This window comes from Neophocaena asiaeorientalis, unplaced genomic scaffold (genome assembly GCF_003031525.2).
Source record: "Neophocaena asiaeorientalis asiaeorientalis breed wild unplaced genomic scaffold, Neophocaena_asiaeorientalis_V1.1 scaffold430, whole genome shotgun sequence".
NCBI lineage: Eukaryota > Metazoa > Chordata > Mammalia > Artiodactyla > Phocoenidae > Neophocaena > Neophocaena asiaeorientalis.
Genome location: NW_020173691.1, coordinates 381,725 through 398,807, shown reverse-complemented (window position 1 = coordinate 398,807; position 17,083 = coordinate 381,725). Strand labels below are relative to the sequence as shown.

General features: G+C 46.6%; 1 protein-coding gene across 1 annotated transcript in view; it reads right to left on the bottom strand.

Moving 5' to 3' along the window:
- SUSD4 (sushi domain containing 4) overlaps positions 1-17,083 on the bottom strand; it is a 121,382-nt gene that overhangs the window by 47,211 nt on the left and 57,088 nt on the right. Inside the window, exon 3 of the mRNA XM_024750501.1 lies at positions 8,720-8,932. Within this exon, the coding sequence (XP_024606269.1) occupies positions 8,720-8,932 (213 nt within the window). The remainder of the gene's footprint in view (positions 1-8,719; positions 8,933-17,083) is intronic.

The following is a 17,083-nucleotide window of genomic DNA, read 5'->3' as shown; positions in this document are numbered from 1 at the left end:
ATATGGTGCATTACATTTATTGATTTGCGTATACTGAAGAATCCTTACATTCCTGGGATAAAACACTTGATAATGGTGTATGATCCTTTTAATGTGCTGTTGGATTCTGTTTGCTAGAATTTTGTTGAGGAGTTTTGCACCTATGTTCATCAGTGATATTGGCCTGTAGTTTTCTTTCTCTGTGACATCTTTGTCTGGTTTTGGTATCAGGGTGATGGTGGCCTCATAGAATGAGTTTGAGAATGTTACTCCCTCTGCTACATTTTGGAAGAGTTTGAGAAAGATAGGCGTTAGCTTTTCTCTAAATGTTTGATAGAATTCGCCTATGAAGCCATCTGGTCCTGGGCTTTTGTTTGTTGGAAGATTTTTAATCAAAGTCTCAATTTCAGTGCTCGTGATTGGTCTGTTTATATTTTCTAGTTCTTCCCGGTTCAGTCTCAGAAGGTTGTGCTTCTCTGAAAATTTGTCCACTTCTTCCACGTTGTCCATTTTATTGGCATATAGTTGCTTGTAGTAATCTCTCATGATCCTTTGTATTTCTGCAGTGTCAGTTGTTACTTCTCCTTTTTCATTTCTAATTCTATTGATTTGAGTCTTCTCCCTTTTCTTCTGGATGAGTCTGGCTAATGGTTTATCAATTTTGTTTATCTTCTCAAAGAACCAGCTTTTACTTTTATTGATCTTTGCTATTGTTTCCTTCATTTCTTTTTCATTTCTTTCTGATCTGATCTTTATGATTTCTTTCCTTGCTCTAACTTCGGGGGTTTTTTGTTCTTCTTTGTCTAATTGCTTTAGGTGTAAGGTTAGGTTGTTTATTTGAGATGTTTCTTGTTTCTTAAGGTAGGCTTGGATTGCTATAAACTTTCCTCTTAGAACTGCTTTTGCTGCATCCCATAGGTTTTGGATCATCATGTTTTCGTTGTCATTTGTCTCTAGGTATTTTTTGATTTCCTCTTTGATTTCTTCAGTGATCTCTTGGTTATTAAGTAGTGTATTGTTTAGCCTCCATGTGTTTGTATTTTTTACAGATTTTTCCCTGTAATTGATATCTAGTCTCATAGCATTGTGGTTGGAAAAGATACTTGATACGATTTCAATTTTAGTAAATTTACCAAGGTTTGATTTGTGACCCAAGATATGATCTATCCTGGAGAATGTTCCATGAGCACTTGAGAAGAAAGTGTATTCTGTTGTTTGGGGATGGAATGTCCTGTAAATATCAATTAAGTCCGTCTTGTTTAATGTATCATTTAAAGCTTGTGTTTCCTTATTTATTTTCATTTTTGATGATGAGTCCATTGGTGAAAATGGGGTGTTAAATCCCCTACTATGATTGTGTTAGTGCAGATTTCTCCTTTTATGGCCGTTAGCATTTGCCTTATGTATTGAGCTGCTCCTATGTTGGGTGCCTAAATATTTACAATTGTTATATCTTCTTCTTAGATTGATCCCTTGATCATTATGTAGTGTCCTTCTTTGTCTCTTGTAATAGTCTTTATTTTAAAGTTTATTTTGTCTGATATGAGAATTGCTACTCCAGCTTTCTCCTGATTTCCATTTGCATGGAATATCTTTTTCCATCCCCTCACTTTCAATCTGTATGTGTCCCTGGGTCTAAAGTGGGTCTCTTGTAGACAGCATATATATGGGTCTTGTTTTTGTATCCATTCAGCGAAGTTTAAGTCTTTTGGTTGGAGCATTCCATTTACATTTAAGGCAATTATCGATATGTATGTTCCTATACATTTTCTTAATTGTTTTGGGTTTGTTACTGTAGGTCTTTTCCTTCTCTGTGTTTCCTGCCTAGAGAAGTTCCTTTAGTGTTTGTTGTAAAGCTGGTTTGGTGGTGCTGAATTCTCTTAGCTTTTGCTTGTCTGTAAAGGTTTTAATTTCTCTGTCAAATCTGAATGAGATCCTTGTTGGGTAGAGTAATCTTTGTTGTAGGTTTTTCCCTTTCATCACTTTAAAGATGTCCTGCCACTCACTTCTGGCTTGCAGAGTTTCTGCTGAAAGATCAGCTGTTAACCTTATGGGGATTCCCTTGTATGTTATTTGTTGTTTTTCCCTTGCTGCTTTTAATATTTTTTCTTTGTATTTAATTTTTGATAGTTTGATTAATATGTGTCTTGGTGTGTTTCCCCTTGGATTTTTCCTGTATGGGACTCTGCACTTCCTGGACTTGATTAACTATTTACTTTCCCATATTAGGGAAGTTTTCAACTATAATCTCTTCAAATATTTTCTCAGACCCTTTCTTTTTTTCTTCTTCTGGACCCCTATAATTCAAATGTTGCTGTGTTTAATGTTGTCCCAGAGGTCTCTGAGACTGTCCCCAATTCTTTTCATTCTTTTTTCTTTATTCTGCTCTGCAGTAGTTATTTCCACTATTTTATCTTCCAGGTCACTTATCCGTTCTTCTGCCTCAGTTATTCTGCTACTGATTCCTTCCAGAGAACTTTTAACTTCATTTATTGTGTTGTTCATCATTGTTTGTTGGCTCTTTAGTTCTTCTAGCTCATTTCTTGTATTTTCTCCATTCTATTTCCAAGATTTTGGATCATCTTTACTATCATTAGTCTGAATTCCTTTTCAGGTAGACTGCCTATTTCCTCTTCATTTGTTAGGTCTGGTGGGTTTTTACCTCACTCCTTCATCTGCTGTGTATTTCTCTGTCTTCTCATTTTGCTTAACTTATTGTGTTTGGGGCCTCCTTTTCGCAGGCTGCAGGTTCATAGTTCCTGTTGTTTTTGGTGTCTGGCCTCAGTGGCTAAGGTTGGTTCAGTGGGTTGTGTAGGCTTCCTGGTGGAGGGGACTAGTGCCTGTGTTCTGGTGGATGAGCATGGATCTTTTCTTTCTGGTGAGCAGGTCCACGTCTGTTGGTGTGTTTTGGGGTGTCTGTGACCTTATTATAATTTTAGGCAGCCTCTCTGCTAATGGGTGGGTTTGTGTTCCTATCTTGCTAGTTGTTTGGCATAGGGTGTCCAGCACTGTAGCTTGCTGGTCATTGAATGGAGCTGGGTCTTAGCATTGAGATGGAGATCTCTGGGAGAGCTTTTGCCATTTGATATTACATGGAGCTGGGAGGTCTCTGGTGGACCAATGTCCTGAACTCAGCTCCACCACCTCAGAGGCACAGGCCTGACACTTGGTCCAAGCCCCAAGGCCCTGTCAGCCACACGGCTCAGAAGAAAAGGGAAAAAAGATAGATGGGGGGGGGGGAAGGAAGGAAGGAAGGAAGGAAGGAGGGAAGGAAGGAAGGAAGAAAAAAGAAAAATTAAATTAAATTAAAAAATAATTATTAAAAATTGAAAAGTAATAGAAAAAGAAAAAAAAAGAAAGAAGGAAAGAGAGAAGAGAGCAACCAAACCAAAAAGAAATCCACCAATGATAATATAATATATATATATATCGTTGTTCCGAAAGTCCACCACCTCTATTTTGGGATGATTCGTTGTCTATTCAATGAATAGAAATATTCTATTGTCACAGATTCTATTGTCACAGATTCTATTGTGGAACCTAGAGCAACCAAACCAAAAAGAAATCCACCAATGATAATAAGCGCTAAGAACTATACTAAAAAAAAAAAAAGAAAAAAGAAAACAATGAACAGACAGAACCCTAGGACAAATGGTAAAAGCAAAGCTATACAGACAAAATCATACCAAGAAGCATACACTTACACACTCACAAAAAGAGCAAAAGGAAAAAAAAAATAAATATATATATATATCGTTGTTCCGAAAGTCCACCACCTCTATTTTGGGATGATTCGTTGTCTATTCAATGAATAGAAATATTCTATTGTCACAGATTCTATTGTCACAGATTCTATTGTGGAACCTGTGTATTCCACAGATGCAGGGTACATCAAGTTGATTGTGGAGATTTAATCTGCTGCTCCTGAGGCTGCTGGGAGAAATTTACCTTTTTCTTCTTTGTTCGCACAGCTCCCGGGGTTCAGCTTTGGATTTGGCCCCGCCTCTGCATGTAGGTTGCCTGAGGGCGTCTGTTCTTTGCTCAGACAGGACGGGGTTAAAGGAGCAGCTGATTCGGGGGCTCTGGCTCACTCAGGCCGCAGGGTGGGGGAGGGAGGGGTACAGATGCGGGGCGAGTCTGCCACGGCAGAGGCGCGCCATGTGTTCTCCCGGGGAAGTTGTCCCTGGATCACGGGCCGGTGGCAGTGGCGGGCTGCACAGGCTTCCGGGAGGGGAGGTGTGGCTAGTGACCTGTGCTCGCACACATGCTTCTTGGTGGCAGCAGTAGCAGCCTTAGCGTCTCATGCCCGTCTCTGGGGTCCACACTGATAGCCGCAGTTCGTGCCCATCTCTGGAGTTCATTTTGGCGGTGCTCTGAATCCCCTCTCCTCGCGCCCCCCGGAACAATGGTCTCTTGCCTCTTAGGCAGGTCCAGACTTTTTCCCGGACTCCCTCCCGGCTAGCCGTGGCGCACTAGCCCCTTTCAGGCTGTGTTCACGCAGCCAACCCCAGTCCTCCCCCTGGGATCTGACCTCCGAAGTAGCTGGAGCCTCAGCTCCCAGCCGCGCCCGCCCCGGCGGGTGAGCAGACAAGCCTCTTGGGCTGGTGAGTGCTGGTCGGCACCGATCCTCTGTGCGGGAATCTCTCCGCTTTGCCCTCTGCACCCCTGTGGCTGTGCTCTCCTCCGTGGCTCCAAAGCTCCCCCCCTCTGCTACCCGCAGTCTCTTTCCGTGAAGGGGCTTCCAGTGTGTGGAAACTTTCCCTCCGTCACAGCTCCCTCCCAGAGGGTCAGGTCCTGTCACTATTCTTTTGTCTCTGTTTATTCTTTTCTCTTTTGCCCTACCCAGGTACGTGACGAGGGGAGTTTCTTGCCTTTTGGGAAGTCTGTGGTCTTCTGCCAGTGTTCAGTAGGTGTTCTGTAGGAGTTGTTCCACATGTAGATGTATTTCTGATGTATTTGGAGGGAGGAAGGTGATCTCCACGTCTTACTCTTCCGCCATCTTGAAGGTCTCCCCTCAAATGAATTTATGCAAAGTCAATCTGACTTTACCTATACTTTTTCTTATGAAATGTGGGAAAGGGATGTATTAGCAGGGAAAGTGTCCCCCAGTAGACTAGTTGAGTGATTTTGGAAAGGAAGAGGCCCCGATGGTGGCCGTCCCCCTGGCCTTTAGTCACTGTACTTACTTAGTATGTCAGCAGCCCTGTGCCCCCAGGCAGTATTTTCAGTCCTTTGCCAACTCCATGGTACCCTCTCCAGCATACTGGTCACCTCCCCTGCTCCCTGGACCATAAAGTATCCTCACCCCTGCTCAGGGATGTGCAGGCTCTAGTCTTACAGAAGCAGCTTTGACAAGCATAGATGTTTCTTAGGCTGGAGGCTTTGGGTGCCAGGAAAATAATTCATTGCCTATATTATCAGTTCTGTAAGTCCAAACTTCTGTAAGTGAGTTTGCTTGGAATAAACCATTTAGGTTGGAGTAAAAGGAGAGAAGGGAGATGGCTGGTATGTGTGGCAGGGTGAAGTGGAGAATAAAAGAGAGGGAATCTGTGTGAATGCACAAGAAAATATTTGCTTTAATACCACCTTGCTTCTGTAGAGCACTTTACTGTTATAAAGCATTTTAATGCTTATGAACTTATTTTAAAAAATCTGTATCTCAGGCAGAACTGGCTGACAAGGGAAGACTGGAAGAAGTTCAGGCAACAGTGACAAGACCTGGGCTAGAACAGATGTGTCCCTAAATCACCATTTAAGTCTGGGAAGACTCTTAACTTCTCTGAGACTCAGTTTCCCTATTGATCAAACAAAAACTAAATTAGAACGAGGGCTTGGATTATCTGATTTCTAGAGTCCCTTCGACTCTGAACGTTGATGATGCCATTTGTTATAACAATGTGTTGTTGCATAACTGATTACAACAGGGCTTTTGTGACACCAAGAGGAAAGTCAGACTTAATCTTGTAGAGGAAAAATGCTGGCTTAGAATGAGTTACAGATCTGCTGCTTACCCATCAGTTGTGTGACTCTGACAAAGCGAGTAACTTCTCTGAGCCTCAGTTTCCTAATCAGGAAATGAGGACAATAAGACTTGTCTTGTAGGGCAGTTGTACTTGTTAAATGAGATAGTGAATCTCGATGTACTTTTAAACTCTAATGACCTAAAAAATGTGATAATTTATTGTTATCACTATCACCAGCATGCAGAAAAATCCATTAGCCCTCTGTGAATAACCTAACAGGGCTTCCCTGGTGGCACAGTGGTTAGGAATCCGCCTGCTAATGCAGGGGACACGGGTTCGAGCCCTGGTCCGGGGATATCCCACATGTCACGGAGCAACTAAGCCCGTGTGCCACAACTACTGAGCCTGCGTGCCACAACTGCTGCAGCCTGTGAGCCTAGAGCCCGTGCTCTGCAACAAGAGAAGCCACCACAATGAGAAGCCCGTGCACCGCAACAAAGGGTAGCCCCCGCTCTCAGCAACTAGAGAAAACCCGTGTGGAGCAGCGAAGACCCAATGCAGCCAAGAATTAAATAAATGAATAAATTAATTAATTTTTAAAAATTACCTAACAACAGAAACAAATGAATTGAGCAGCCCTTACTATTCGCCCAGCATAAGTCCTAATCAGGGAGTAAAGGCCATTTACAACTCCAGGGAAAAATAGTTTAGCTTCTTCCCTGCTTTACAACATCCATGGAGTAGACTTCTGTGTGCCCTCCGCCCCTGTAAGCCACATACAGCAGGCTTAGGCTGCTAACAGTGATGATTTTCTCCACCGTGAGGGCAACAAAAGTAATCTCCTTATACAGATCTTTCAAAGACCAACAAAGACCACCATTTATATTAAAAAGAATCAATTATACCATCGTACTTAGAAAGGCAATACCTGTTCTTCCAAACTTTGTAAAATGATGATGAGAGCACAACGTCATGACTGGAAATGAGGAATCCCGGTATGTTCTTTGGAAGCACCTGGTCTTATTTTAAGTTGCCTAATAAAAGAACTGACACTCCACTGCCATCCCCAGGTACACAGCCCCTCCCAGCACATTTGGGGCTAAGTGTTCAGAATTATGCACGCAGACCTATATAATAGAAGCCTCTACTCCAAGGTGATTTTTCACTCCCTTTCTTGGAATTACTACGTATTACATTGTTATGTACAAGGTTGGAAAGAAGCTCATCTAAAAAGGGATAAACTTTTTTTTTTTCCCAGGATGACCAAGTAACAGAGGGCCTTCATCTCTGGGCAATATTCAGGAAGCCTGTTGTTTTCTTTGTTCTCTGACGTTTTTGAGCTTGTCTGGGTTTTAAGCACTGGCTATCCTAGGCCATGGGTTTTAGCAGGAAAGTCTTTACATACAAATTAAATAACCTTTTTTTTTTAATTGAAGTAGAGTTGATTTACAGTGTTGTGTTAGTTTCCAGTGTACAGCAAAGTGATTGTTATATATATTCTTTTTCAGATTCTTTTCCATTATAGGTTATTACAAGATGTTGAATATAGTTCCCTGTGCTATACAGTAGGTCCTTGTTGTCTATCTATCTTATATAGTAAATAAACTTTTAATTAATAGAATCTTACAGAAATCATAGCTTGCATGGACTGCATGTAAGAGGAAAAATAAATTTACTTTTAAAAACCTTAATTCTTTACATAATTTTGGCTTTTTAAAAAATACCTTGAAAATAAAAGCAAAGGTAGCAAGTACTTTAAGGGTAAGACACCACCTTACCCATCCTTGATAATTTCCAAAAGGAGGAGCATAATAGATGTTTGATCAATGCTTGCCAAATTAAATTACTTTAAAAGTTTCATAAAGAAGATATACACTAAATCAGAATAAGAGTTTACATAGCATTATTATAAAAGCTCCATCCCCAAATAAAATCAATAATGGTGTTAAGAGAAAGTGAAACTCTCTTGTAATGAACTTGATGAGATATTAGTTCTGTGCCTCACGGAAATTTGGGGCTAGAATTAATTCTTAATTCATGCCTACTCCTACTTCAACCTTGCTGATCATCAGAGCTATATAATCAACAACTGGCATTCCAATTAGTTAAACTCAATGCATTCTTTTAAACTCTAAAAGTATCTCTATAGGGTGAAAACAAACAAGCAAAAAATATATATATATACATACATAAAGTTGTTGCAACCAATAGACTTAGGGATAATTGCTAGGAGTAAATGAATATCTTGTCACGACCAATAAATTTAGGGATACCTGCTAGAAATAAATGTCTACCTTGTCAATCTACCATTCCTTAAATGAATCATGTCTGACGCAGAACTGATAAGTAGTAATTGATTTAATTCTCTGAGTAACACGCATCTTCTGTATCATTATATACCGTTTTGGCCCAATACATTTACTGCACTTTTTATTGAGTAACATGGAAACGAGTGCTGAGTTGGCAGCCCAATAATGAATGGCCCTCATGTTATCTGAGTTGCTCTCTTGCATTGACAAAAATGGTGATAAATTGGGTTGTAATTGAGAAAGAAAAGGAAGACGATTACTCCTGATGCTGAGATGCATTTATCCCCTGCCCCAGCCCTTACTGAACACGCGTGCTCCTCCATCAGCCTGCAAGATCAGCCCTGAAACAGAGAGCAGCCCAGGGTACCGCCCCGTCTGGCACACAGGCTCATACCCCTGCAGCCACAAGCTTGACTACGTGAGTGGCTTCCATGGGATGGGGGTAGGGGGTGGAGGAGAGCACTTTACCTTCCTGCACACAGACGGGTTTATCACTTGGGATCCAGCCTAGGGTTCCGTTCAGATGTTTCATACACAGTCTCTTTGTAGAGCCCTTCAGCTTGAATCCATCTTGGCAGTGAAATCGGGTGACGGAGCTTTCAAAGAAAACCCCTCCGCTGGGCGTCCTGAAGCCATTCTCAGGGACGCCTGGGTCAGCACACACCTGAAGGTCATCGAACCCTACATGGACAGAGAGAAGAAAAGGTGCCTCTGAATATATTCTTCGGATGCTGAAGGTTTCCCATGACAAATGGCAGACACTGTATTCTTTCCGATGCTATGGGCCACCCAACTCCACCAATAAAAAAGCCAAGAAAATAAACACTCTAGTGCACATTTCACACTGCTTTTTGCTCTTTGCTTAGAAAAGCGCTCATTAGTGATTTCAGTTCCACGGTCAAGTTGGCCCTTCAAGGAGTTTCTAGGAGTAGCAGATGAGGAAAAGTAAACAACGAAAGGAATACAAAACGGTAAATGTCTAGACCGAAGTACAAAATGCAGAAGGGGGCGGAGGAGGGAGAGGTAGTCGGGAAAGGGGGAGATGGAATCTGAGCCTGGCTTTGCAGGACGGGTAAGACTTCAAGGACAGAACCAACTTCGTGAAGGGGGACACAGGGGAATGGCTTGTGCAATGGCCGGGCCGGGAGACCGTGGGCGTGTCTGCAGAACAGCAGGTGGCTGAGAGCGATATAGGGTTTGCAGAAGAGGCAGGCTGTCGATGCCCACCCTCCCCTGCCCCCTGCCCTCGCCCCCATCAGCCAGGCCTGGTCGACGTTTCTCCTCCTCCGGGAGGCCTTCCTTAACCCCACTCTCCCTGTCCGCCCCCCGCCCCGCCCCAATTTGTTCCACCACTGTAACGTGAACACAGCCCTGTACTGAATCATTTGGAGAATGATCGCCTCTCATTCTGGGTTATGAGCCCCATGGAGGACAGGTTTTGAGACTTTTTCACTCTTGTGAAACCTATCACAGCTCCGCCTAGAACGTGCTCCATAAATGTTTGATGAGTGAATAAACAAGAGTTGGAAAAGAGAGAGGGAGACATACCGGGGTGACCCTAGAAAGCCAGGCTGAGCGGGGAGGCCAGCGTGGGGCCATGGAGCTGGGCAGTGGGGACCAGGAGGCCGACAGGACAACAGCCTGAGGGACTAAGCGGAGGAGAAAGGGCCCAGGGCGTGGCTAGGAGACCCAGGTAATGGTGCAGTCAGACGTGGTGGGCCTGAGGGCACAGGAAAGTGCTGGAAGCAGTAGGGAGGGCACCAGAGTGTGAGACATCCCGGTTCCAGGGGCCCCTTGTCAACTGACTGGATGTCGGGGTGGGGGAGACAGCCAGACGGCTGGGACGAAGGCCCGACTCTGGCCTCAATGAGGAGGAGAGGGCTGGGGTCATGGCCCGCACAAAGACATGACTGGGACCAGATTTGCATTTTTGAACGATCTTTTGTGTAGCCACATGGAGCTCATGGTGTCACGAGCTGTTGGGGGACCCCAAGGATAAGGAAGGGGTCGTCTATGCGCACAATGATCCAACGTACCCTCCAAGGAAAGCAATGCAGGCGACAGAGAGCGCCCCAAACTCTGTGCACCACGAAGGCCTTCTACTCCATTTGCTTACAAAATCAGGCAACAAATCCTTCCTGAAAAGGTACCCAGAATAACTACGCATGATTTCTTCCAGATGGGGGTTGGTGTGCCCATCCACCCCCGCCCCCAGCGCAGCTGCTGGTGCCAGGTCAAGACGTGGCAGAGGGACAGGAATAGCCTGGGCCGTCTTAGAAAAGCTCAGCCCAGACCGAGAGGCAGTATCACCAGGGCTCTTGGAGGACTTACGTGGTTTCCAGGCGATGCCCAGATGTCGGACTCATGAGATATCTGATCCTCTGTAACACACTGGGCTTGCAAAACGTCCTCAGCTGGTAGGTGATTCCCTGACCCCAGCTTTCATGGGCTCATGCAGGGCTCACTTGCCGTCCTCCCCAACTGACCTCAAGACCCTGGACGTTGTGCCAGCACCGCTGTGCTGAAAGCCACACGACACAGCACAGTAGGCACCGCGGCAGCACGGGGTCCAGCAGTCACACGTGCTCTCTCTGCCGAGGGCATGTGGCTGTGGACCAAGCGAAAAGTCAAGGAGGAACGCAGGGCGGCGGACAGCGTCCACATCTGACTCTATTACATCTTTAAGTGGGAGCAGGTCTGATACTTTATCAAACAGAAGACGCTCTGACCAAGGACACCATCTAGCCTCTTAGCCCCCCTGACACGCAGCCGCAGCTCTGCCCCGCTGTGAGCACCCTGACAGTGGAGGCTGTTTTCCAGCCCCTTGGAGGGTGATTAATACCCATCTGGGGGGAGGGCAATAAAGTACTAGCAGGATGGCTTCATGTTTTCGTTTCAAAGGAAAGCACTGTAAATTGTCAAGTGCTTCCTAAGTGATGAAGGTCAGTGATTTCCTTCTGAGTCTGGCCGTCTCAGGGTGGGTCCTTTAAACGTATACCCATTACGGTATTGAGGGGGCAACTAGCAGCAATGGAATTCGTGACTCCATGCCAGCCCAGAAAGCCTAGAAGCATAAACATACAGAAACCTGAATGGTCTGGACGCTTTCTGGCAGTCTGTGAGTGAAAGTCACTCTGACACACACGTCGTAAGTCAAACAGAGGCCGTGTCAGTCACTGGGCGGCCACAGAAGGGCAAACCGAGGGTAAGAGGATGGGACAGCCTTCTGGAAGGTCTGGGGCTGACTGCTCACAGCTAGGCAGACACCCGCCAGCCAGAGGGAGGAAGGGCACTGGGGGGGTGCAGGTCACAAGGCATGGAGGTGGGAAGCCGCTGAGCACATTTCAGGGAAGAGGTCGTTCTGCCAGGCTGGGGGCAGGGTGACCGCCATAGGTGGAGCCCTGGGGTGGAGCGTGGTGAAGGGAGGGCAGGAGACGGTGACAGCAGATCCCGAAGGCTGAATGTGTTAGCTAAGGGTCTGGGCTTAATGAGGAGGTTAGGGGTAGGGGCATGGTATGTAATGAGAGCTTCGAACAAAGACACGACTGGGATCAGATTTGTTTTGTTGAATGTCTTTCCGGTACTCGCAAGGGGGACTGACTCGTCTAGACCAAGCAGGAGGCAGGAAGCTCATCGGAAGTGCCTCCAGGCCACCAGCTGCACCAAAGGAGCAGCAGGGCAGCTTTGTAAAAGGACATTCACGGATCCAGGCTCTCTCTGGCTGGGCTGGGACCCAGAAGTCTTGAGTTTTAGAAAGTTCTTTCAATGACTCTTAGGCGGCTAGTCCCGCACCTGCCCCAGGGAGGACCGGCATCTGAGAACTGTGGGACCTCAGGGCTCATGCCAGAACTGGGTGGGAAACGAGGAGTCAGAAGCAAGGCGGGCGCAATGGAACAGAAATAGGGCCATGTGAGACACTAAGGACACAGAATCACAAAACCTGTGACCGACTGGACAGAGGATGGGGTTAGGGGAATGAATTAAAAGAGAGGCATCTAGGATAACGCCCATGTTCTGATGTCGACGACGGCGTAGACAGCAGGGCCGTGCACTCAGACTGACAGGACAAGGTGAAGACAGCAATGATATGTCTGGTGGGCGGCCGGGGAGTTTGAGTTCTTGGTGGAGGGGGGACACCCAGGCAGAGATGTCTGGTGATGAGCTGGAGGCCGAGTCTGAAGCTCCATGGTGCCCCGGGCTGGTGCGGGCACGGGCGGGTGCACCGTCCCGGGAACGAGCACAGCGTGAGAGGAGAAACAGCCGAGGCACCCACAAAGGACACTGGGAACACAGGGCCATGGAGAAGGAAGACCTGACTGTGTCATGGGAGCGAGGGAAAGGGTTTCAGGAAGGAAGGAGTGGGCAGCAGTGTCAGCTAAGATCCACTAAGCAAAGTCTGAGAAGCATGCACTGGCTGAGGGCAGGGAGCAATGGGACCAGTGCCCAGGCAGCTTCAGGGACAAGGAAGAACTATCCCTGGGGGAGGACGCCTGCCTGCTGACGTTTAGCGGGGGGCAGTGAGAGTAAACATGGGCTTCTCTTTCCAGATGCTTAGTGCGAACAAAGAACACAGGTTGGGAGTTGTCCCTGGATTAGGGTCAAGGGAGGGGTTTGATTGTTGTAATAAAACTATAAGATGAAGGAGATTTGAAAATGTCTCTACACAGCAGGGAGAAACAAAGATTGCAGATGAGGGGGAGCAAAGGGGAGGCAAGAGGGGTAAGTTCCCTGCACCTGGATGTGGGCAGGGAGGGGACCCAAACCCCGGAGGAGGGATTGCCCTCCACTGAGGCAGGAAGGGGAGTTATGCCAGAACCTCCACTGAGGGAAGCACGTGCCCCATAATGTGCTCATCCTCCAGGACTCAGCTTAAATAGCGCCTCCCCCTGGGAGCCTTCTTCCTCCCTTCAGGCACCTGGGCTGACCTCTCTTAGCCAGCCCCTCGCCCTGTCATTGCTGGTCTGCTTAGCTGTCTCTCCCACTGGGCTGTGAACTCCTGGAGGGGGAGATGGGGTCCTATACTTCACTTCCTCCTATAGTGAGTGTGAGCATTCCACAAGTGCCGCTAGTGAAGGATTGGAGGGTGGATGGATGGATGGACAGGAGATGAATGGATGAATAGATGATGAGGATAGGTGGGTGGGCGGATGGCTGGCTGGCTGGATGAATAGAAGATGAATGGATGGAGGGTGGGTGGGTGGATGGATGGAGGGTGGATGAATAGAAGATGAATGGATGGAGGGTGGGTGGGTGGATGGCTGGCTGGCTGGATGAATAGAAGATGAATGGATGGAGGGTGGGTGGGTGGATGGATGGAGGGTGGATGAATAGAAGATGAATGGATGGAGGGTGGGTGGGTGGATGGCTGGCTGACTGGATGAACAGAAGATGAATGGATGGAGGGTGGGTGGGTGGATGGATGGAGGGTGGATGGATGGAGCCACACACTCTGCTGCACTCATGAGGCAAAGATCCCTACCCCATCCCACCAAACAGTCACACCTATCACTCTGATAGTCCCAGAAGCTTATATATTCCATAGACAAGGGAGGTGTGCATTCTCTCCCCCAGCACAGACACACTCTCTCCTAACACCCTCTCACCTTCCTCTCGTCTCCCAGCCTAAGTAGACTGCATTCCTTAGATTTTTATACCCTTCTTCCAATCCACATCCTCAGACACCTCAGCCTTCCTCCTCCGTCTCCACTGTAGGGCCCAAGGTAGGTTTACGCAAGGGATTTGGCTGAGACATCTGTGCCTCCCCCGCTACCACACACACACTTTGGGCCGGTCATCCCCTGCTCATAAATGAGCCATGCGGAGTGCTAAGTCCTAGGCACTGACCCCTCGACTTGTCACATCACCCTACCACCGTTCCCCGGGCCACAGAGCTGTTCTCTCTCAGAGAAGGACAGATCATTCAAGTGAGAGCTGAAGATGCAGCCCCGAATCCACCAGAAAAATGACTCCTGCTCTAATAAATAAATGATGAGAGCATCATGGAAATGATGACGGGAGAGCAGCAGAAGTTCCCAATGAATCTAACTCGGTACTCTTTCTTTCTTTATTCCTTCCTTTTAACAAGAGCATTTCCATCCACTTTCTTCGCTTTCATGTCACCACTGCTAGCCTCCGGCTCTGTCCCCGTGCCTGGGACAGCGCTGATGATCAGGGCGCTGTGGGCTGTGGGATCCAGCCCTCGGCATGGAAGAGGGAAATAAGAACAAGTGGTAAAAAGAGAGCAGTCAGAAAATGGGATGGTATAAGAAGAAAATATTCTTCATTTTGGACAACTAATCCCATTGAGCAAGATAGTAATTTTCTAGGACTTGCCACATCTTCAGACTCCACTTTTCAAATCACCCCCAAGCGGATCAGTTCCCAGCCCAGGTCATTCTTCTGTAGAGCTGTTCTCTTAATGCCTTTCTGAAATGTTGACGATCAGCCCCATCAGATAACACACCCATTAAGGGGGTGGGCTGCTTTAGGTATTAGGGAAGAGGAGTGGAAAATAACTTGAGCATGAGTCCACTCAAATAATCTTATCCCAGGAACCATACTCCTAAGGTCCTGATCGCTTTCACCCCATTCTTCAAATTCTGTGTATGCTTTGGAGCTAAGTAGCCACAGCATGGAGAAAAAAGTTCACAGCATGATTTCCAATATGTTTCTTTGTGGGGGAAGTGGGAGGAAAAGGGAATATTCCATTTTCATAAGTGCCTGGAAGCAGCATCCCCCAGCAGTTGCTTCTAAATTCAATTCAGAGTGCAACACCTATCTACAAGAGACAGTCTTTGTGATGGTTCATTTTATGTGTCCACTTGACTAGGCCAGGGGATGCCCAGATATTTCATCAAACATTTATTCTGGCTGTGTCTCTGAGGGTGTTTCTGGATGAGACTGACTTTGAGTGGGTAGACTGAGTAAAGCAGATTGCCCTCCCTTACGTGGGCGGGCCTCACCCAATCAGTTGATGGTCTGAAGATAAAAGGGAGAGTAGAAAGAATTCTTGCTCTCTCCTGACTGTCTTCAAGCTGGCACATCAATCTTCTCCTGTCATCAGACTCAGACTGAGACTGGAACTTCCACCATGGGCTCTCCCGGTTCTCAGGCCTTCGGATTCAGACTGGAACTTACACTCTCGGCTCTCCTGAGTCTCCAGGTTGCCAACTGCAGATCTTGGACTTCCCAGCCTCCATAATTGCATTAGCCAAGTCCTTATAGTGCACGCATGGGATCTATCTCCTATGGGCTCTGTTTTCTCTGGAGAACCCAGACTAATACAGTCTTCCTAAAGGTACTCGTGCACTTTACAAACAAGAGTAACATGGATGCTGACTGTCCCCACACTCCAGACGATGATATTTCTCTCTGGACCCCTGAGTTCAGGTAAGCAGCCCATTGAGGCAGTCGGGGCACAGTGGCAGGGGTGGGGGCAGCGCCTGGGGCCTGGGGTCTGAACGGCATGCTGTAGAGTCCCGGCCTGAGGTCCCCTCTGGTGCTTTCTCAGCCTGTGTCACACTCTTGAGTCCTGGCGTCTCCATTACTGGCACTGATTTTCCTGCTTACTGTTTGTGAGCCCAGGAACAAGTCACGGGTAGGATTGTAATTTGAACTTGTTCTCAGTGAGATTGAGAGGATCCCCGTCTTCACATACAAAGAAATGCATCCGGCCTCAATCTCATTACGAAGTCTTGACACTTCTGATTTGGTTACTTCTGAGTCTGCTGAAACCTACCGGACAGTTTTACTGTGAGCCACGGAAGTCTTTGAAAAGAATCAAAAAAACGAAAGAGGTGTGAAAAGCAATCTTTTGGCTTATTATAACTGAAAAGTCATATCCTAGAAAGGAAGAGTGTATCAAATGTAGCCAAATCAATTTCAAACTAGGACCAGGCTTCCGTTTCCCTGTAAACTGCTATATGAGTCTTTGGGGGAAGAAACAGAATAGAGACACAAAAATTGATTTTTTATGCATTTACTTAGTGAGAAGGTCCTTTTCCTGTCGTATTTCACGTTTGTGAATGACTCGAATCTTCATGAATCCTAAACTCTGTGAGGGCAAGAATATTCGTAAATGTTTTTGAGTCCCTGTATCAGTTAAAACAGGACTGAGCCAATAGCAACGGTGAAACAGTTAATGATTCAACAGGACGTAAATCCTCATGGTTCCCCCCAAAGCTGACACCTCCCAGCACACCGTCTCAGAATGAAGAGGCTGGGGAACCTTTATGGTCCCCCAAAACATTCAAGAATCCAGGCAGTCAGCCACCAGACAGCTATTGACCACAACAGGGATCTGAAGAGCATTTCTGGTGATGAAAACTGCTCTTGAGGAGATCACGACCTAACCTCAGATATCAGTTTCATGAAACAGAATTAGTCCTGGTGAGTGGAGAGCCTATTGCCCTCAACAGCAAAAGAATAAATGGAGAAGGATGTAGGAAGCTTGAGGAAGTCCCTCTTGGCCACGTAAGGGCTTTTCCCCCATTAGATGTGAACATTCCAATTCCAGCTGCCTTGGGCTGAAATCTGTCTTTTTCTCATTACCAGCAACGCAGACCAAGTTTCTTTTAAACCACCTAACTAGTAAAATATTACTGTGCTTCAAAAAGCATTTATAGGGCTTCCCTGGTGGCGCAGTGGTTGAGAGTCCGCTTGCCGATGCAGGGGACACGGGTTCGTGCCCCAGTCCGGGAAGATCCCACATGCCACGGAGCGGCTGGGCTCGTGAGCCATGGCCCCTGAGCCTGGGCGTCCGGAGCCTGTGCTCCACAACGGGAGAGGCCACAACAGTGAGAGGCCCCCACACAGCAAAAAAAAAAAAAAAAA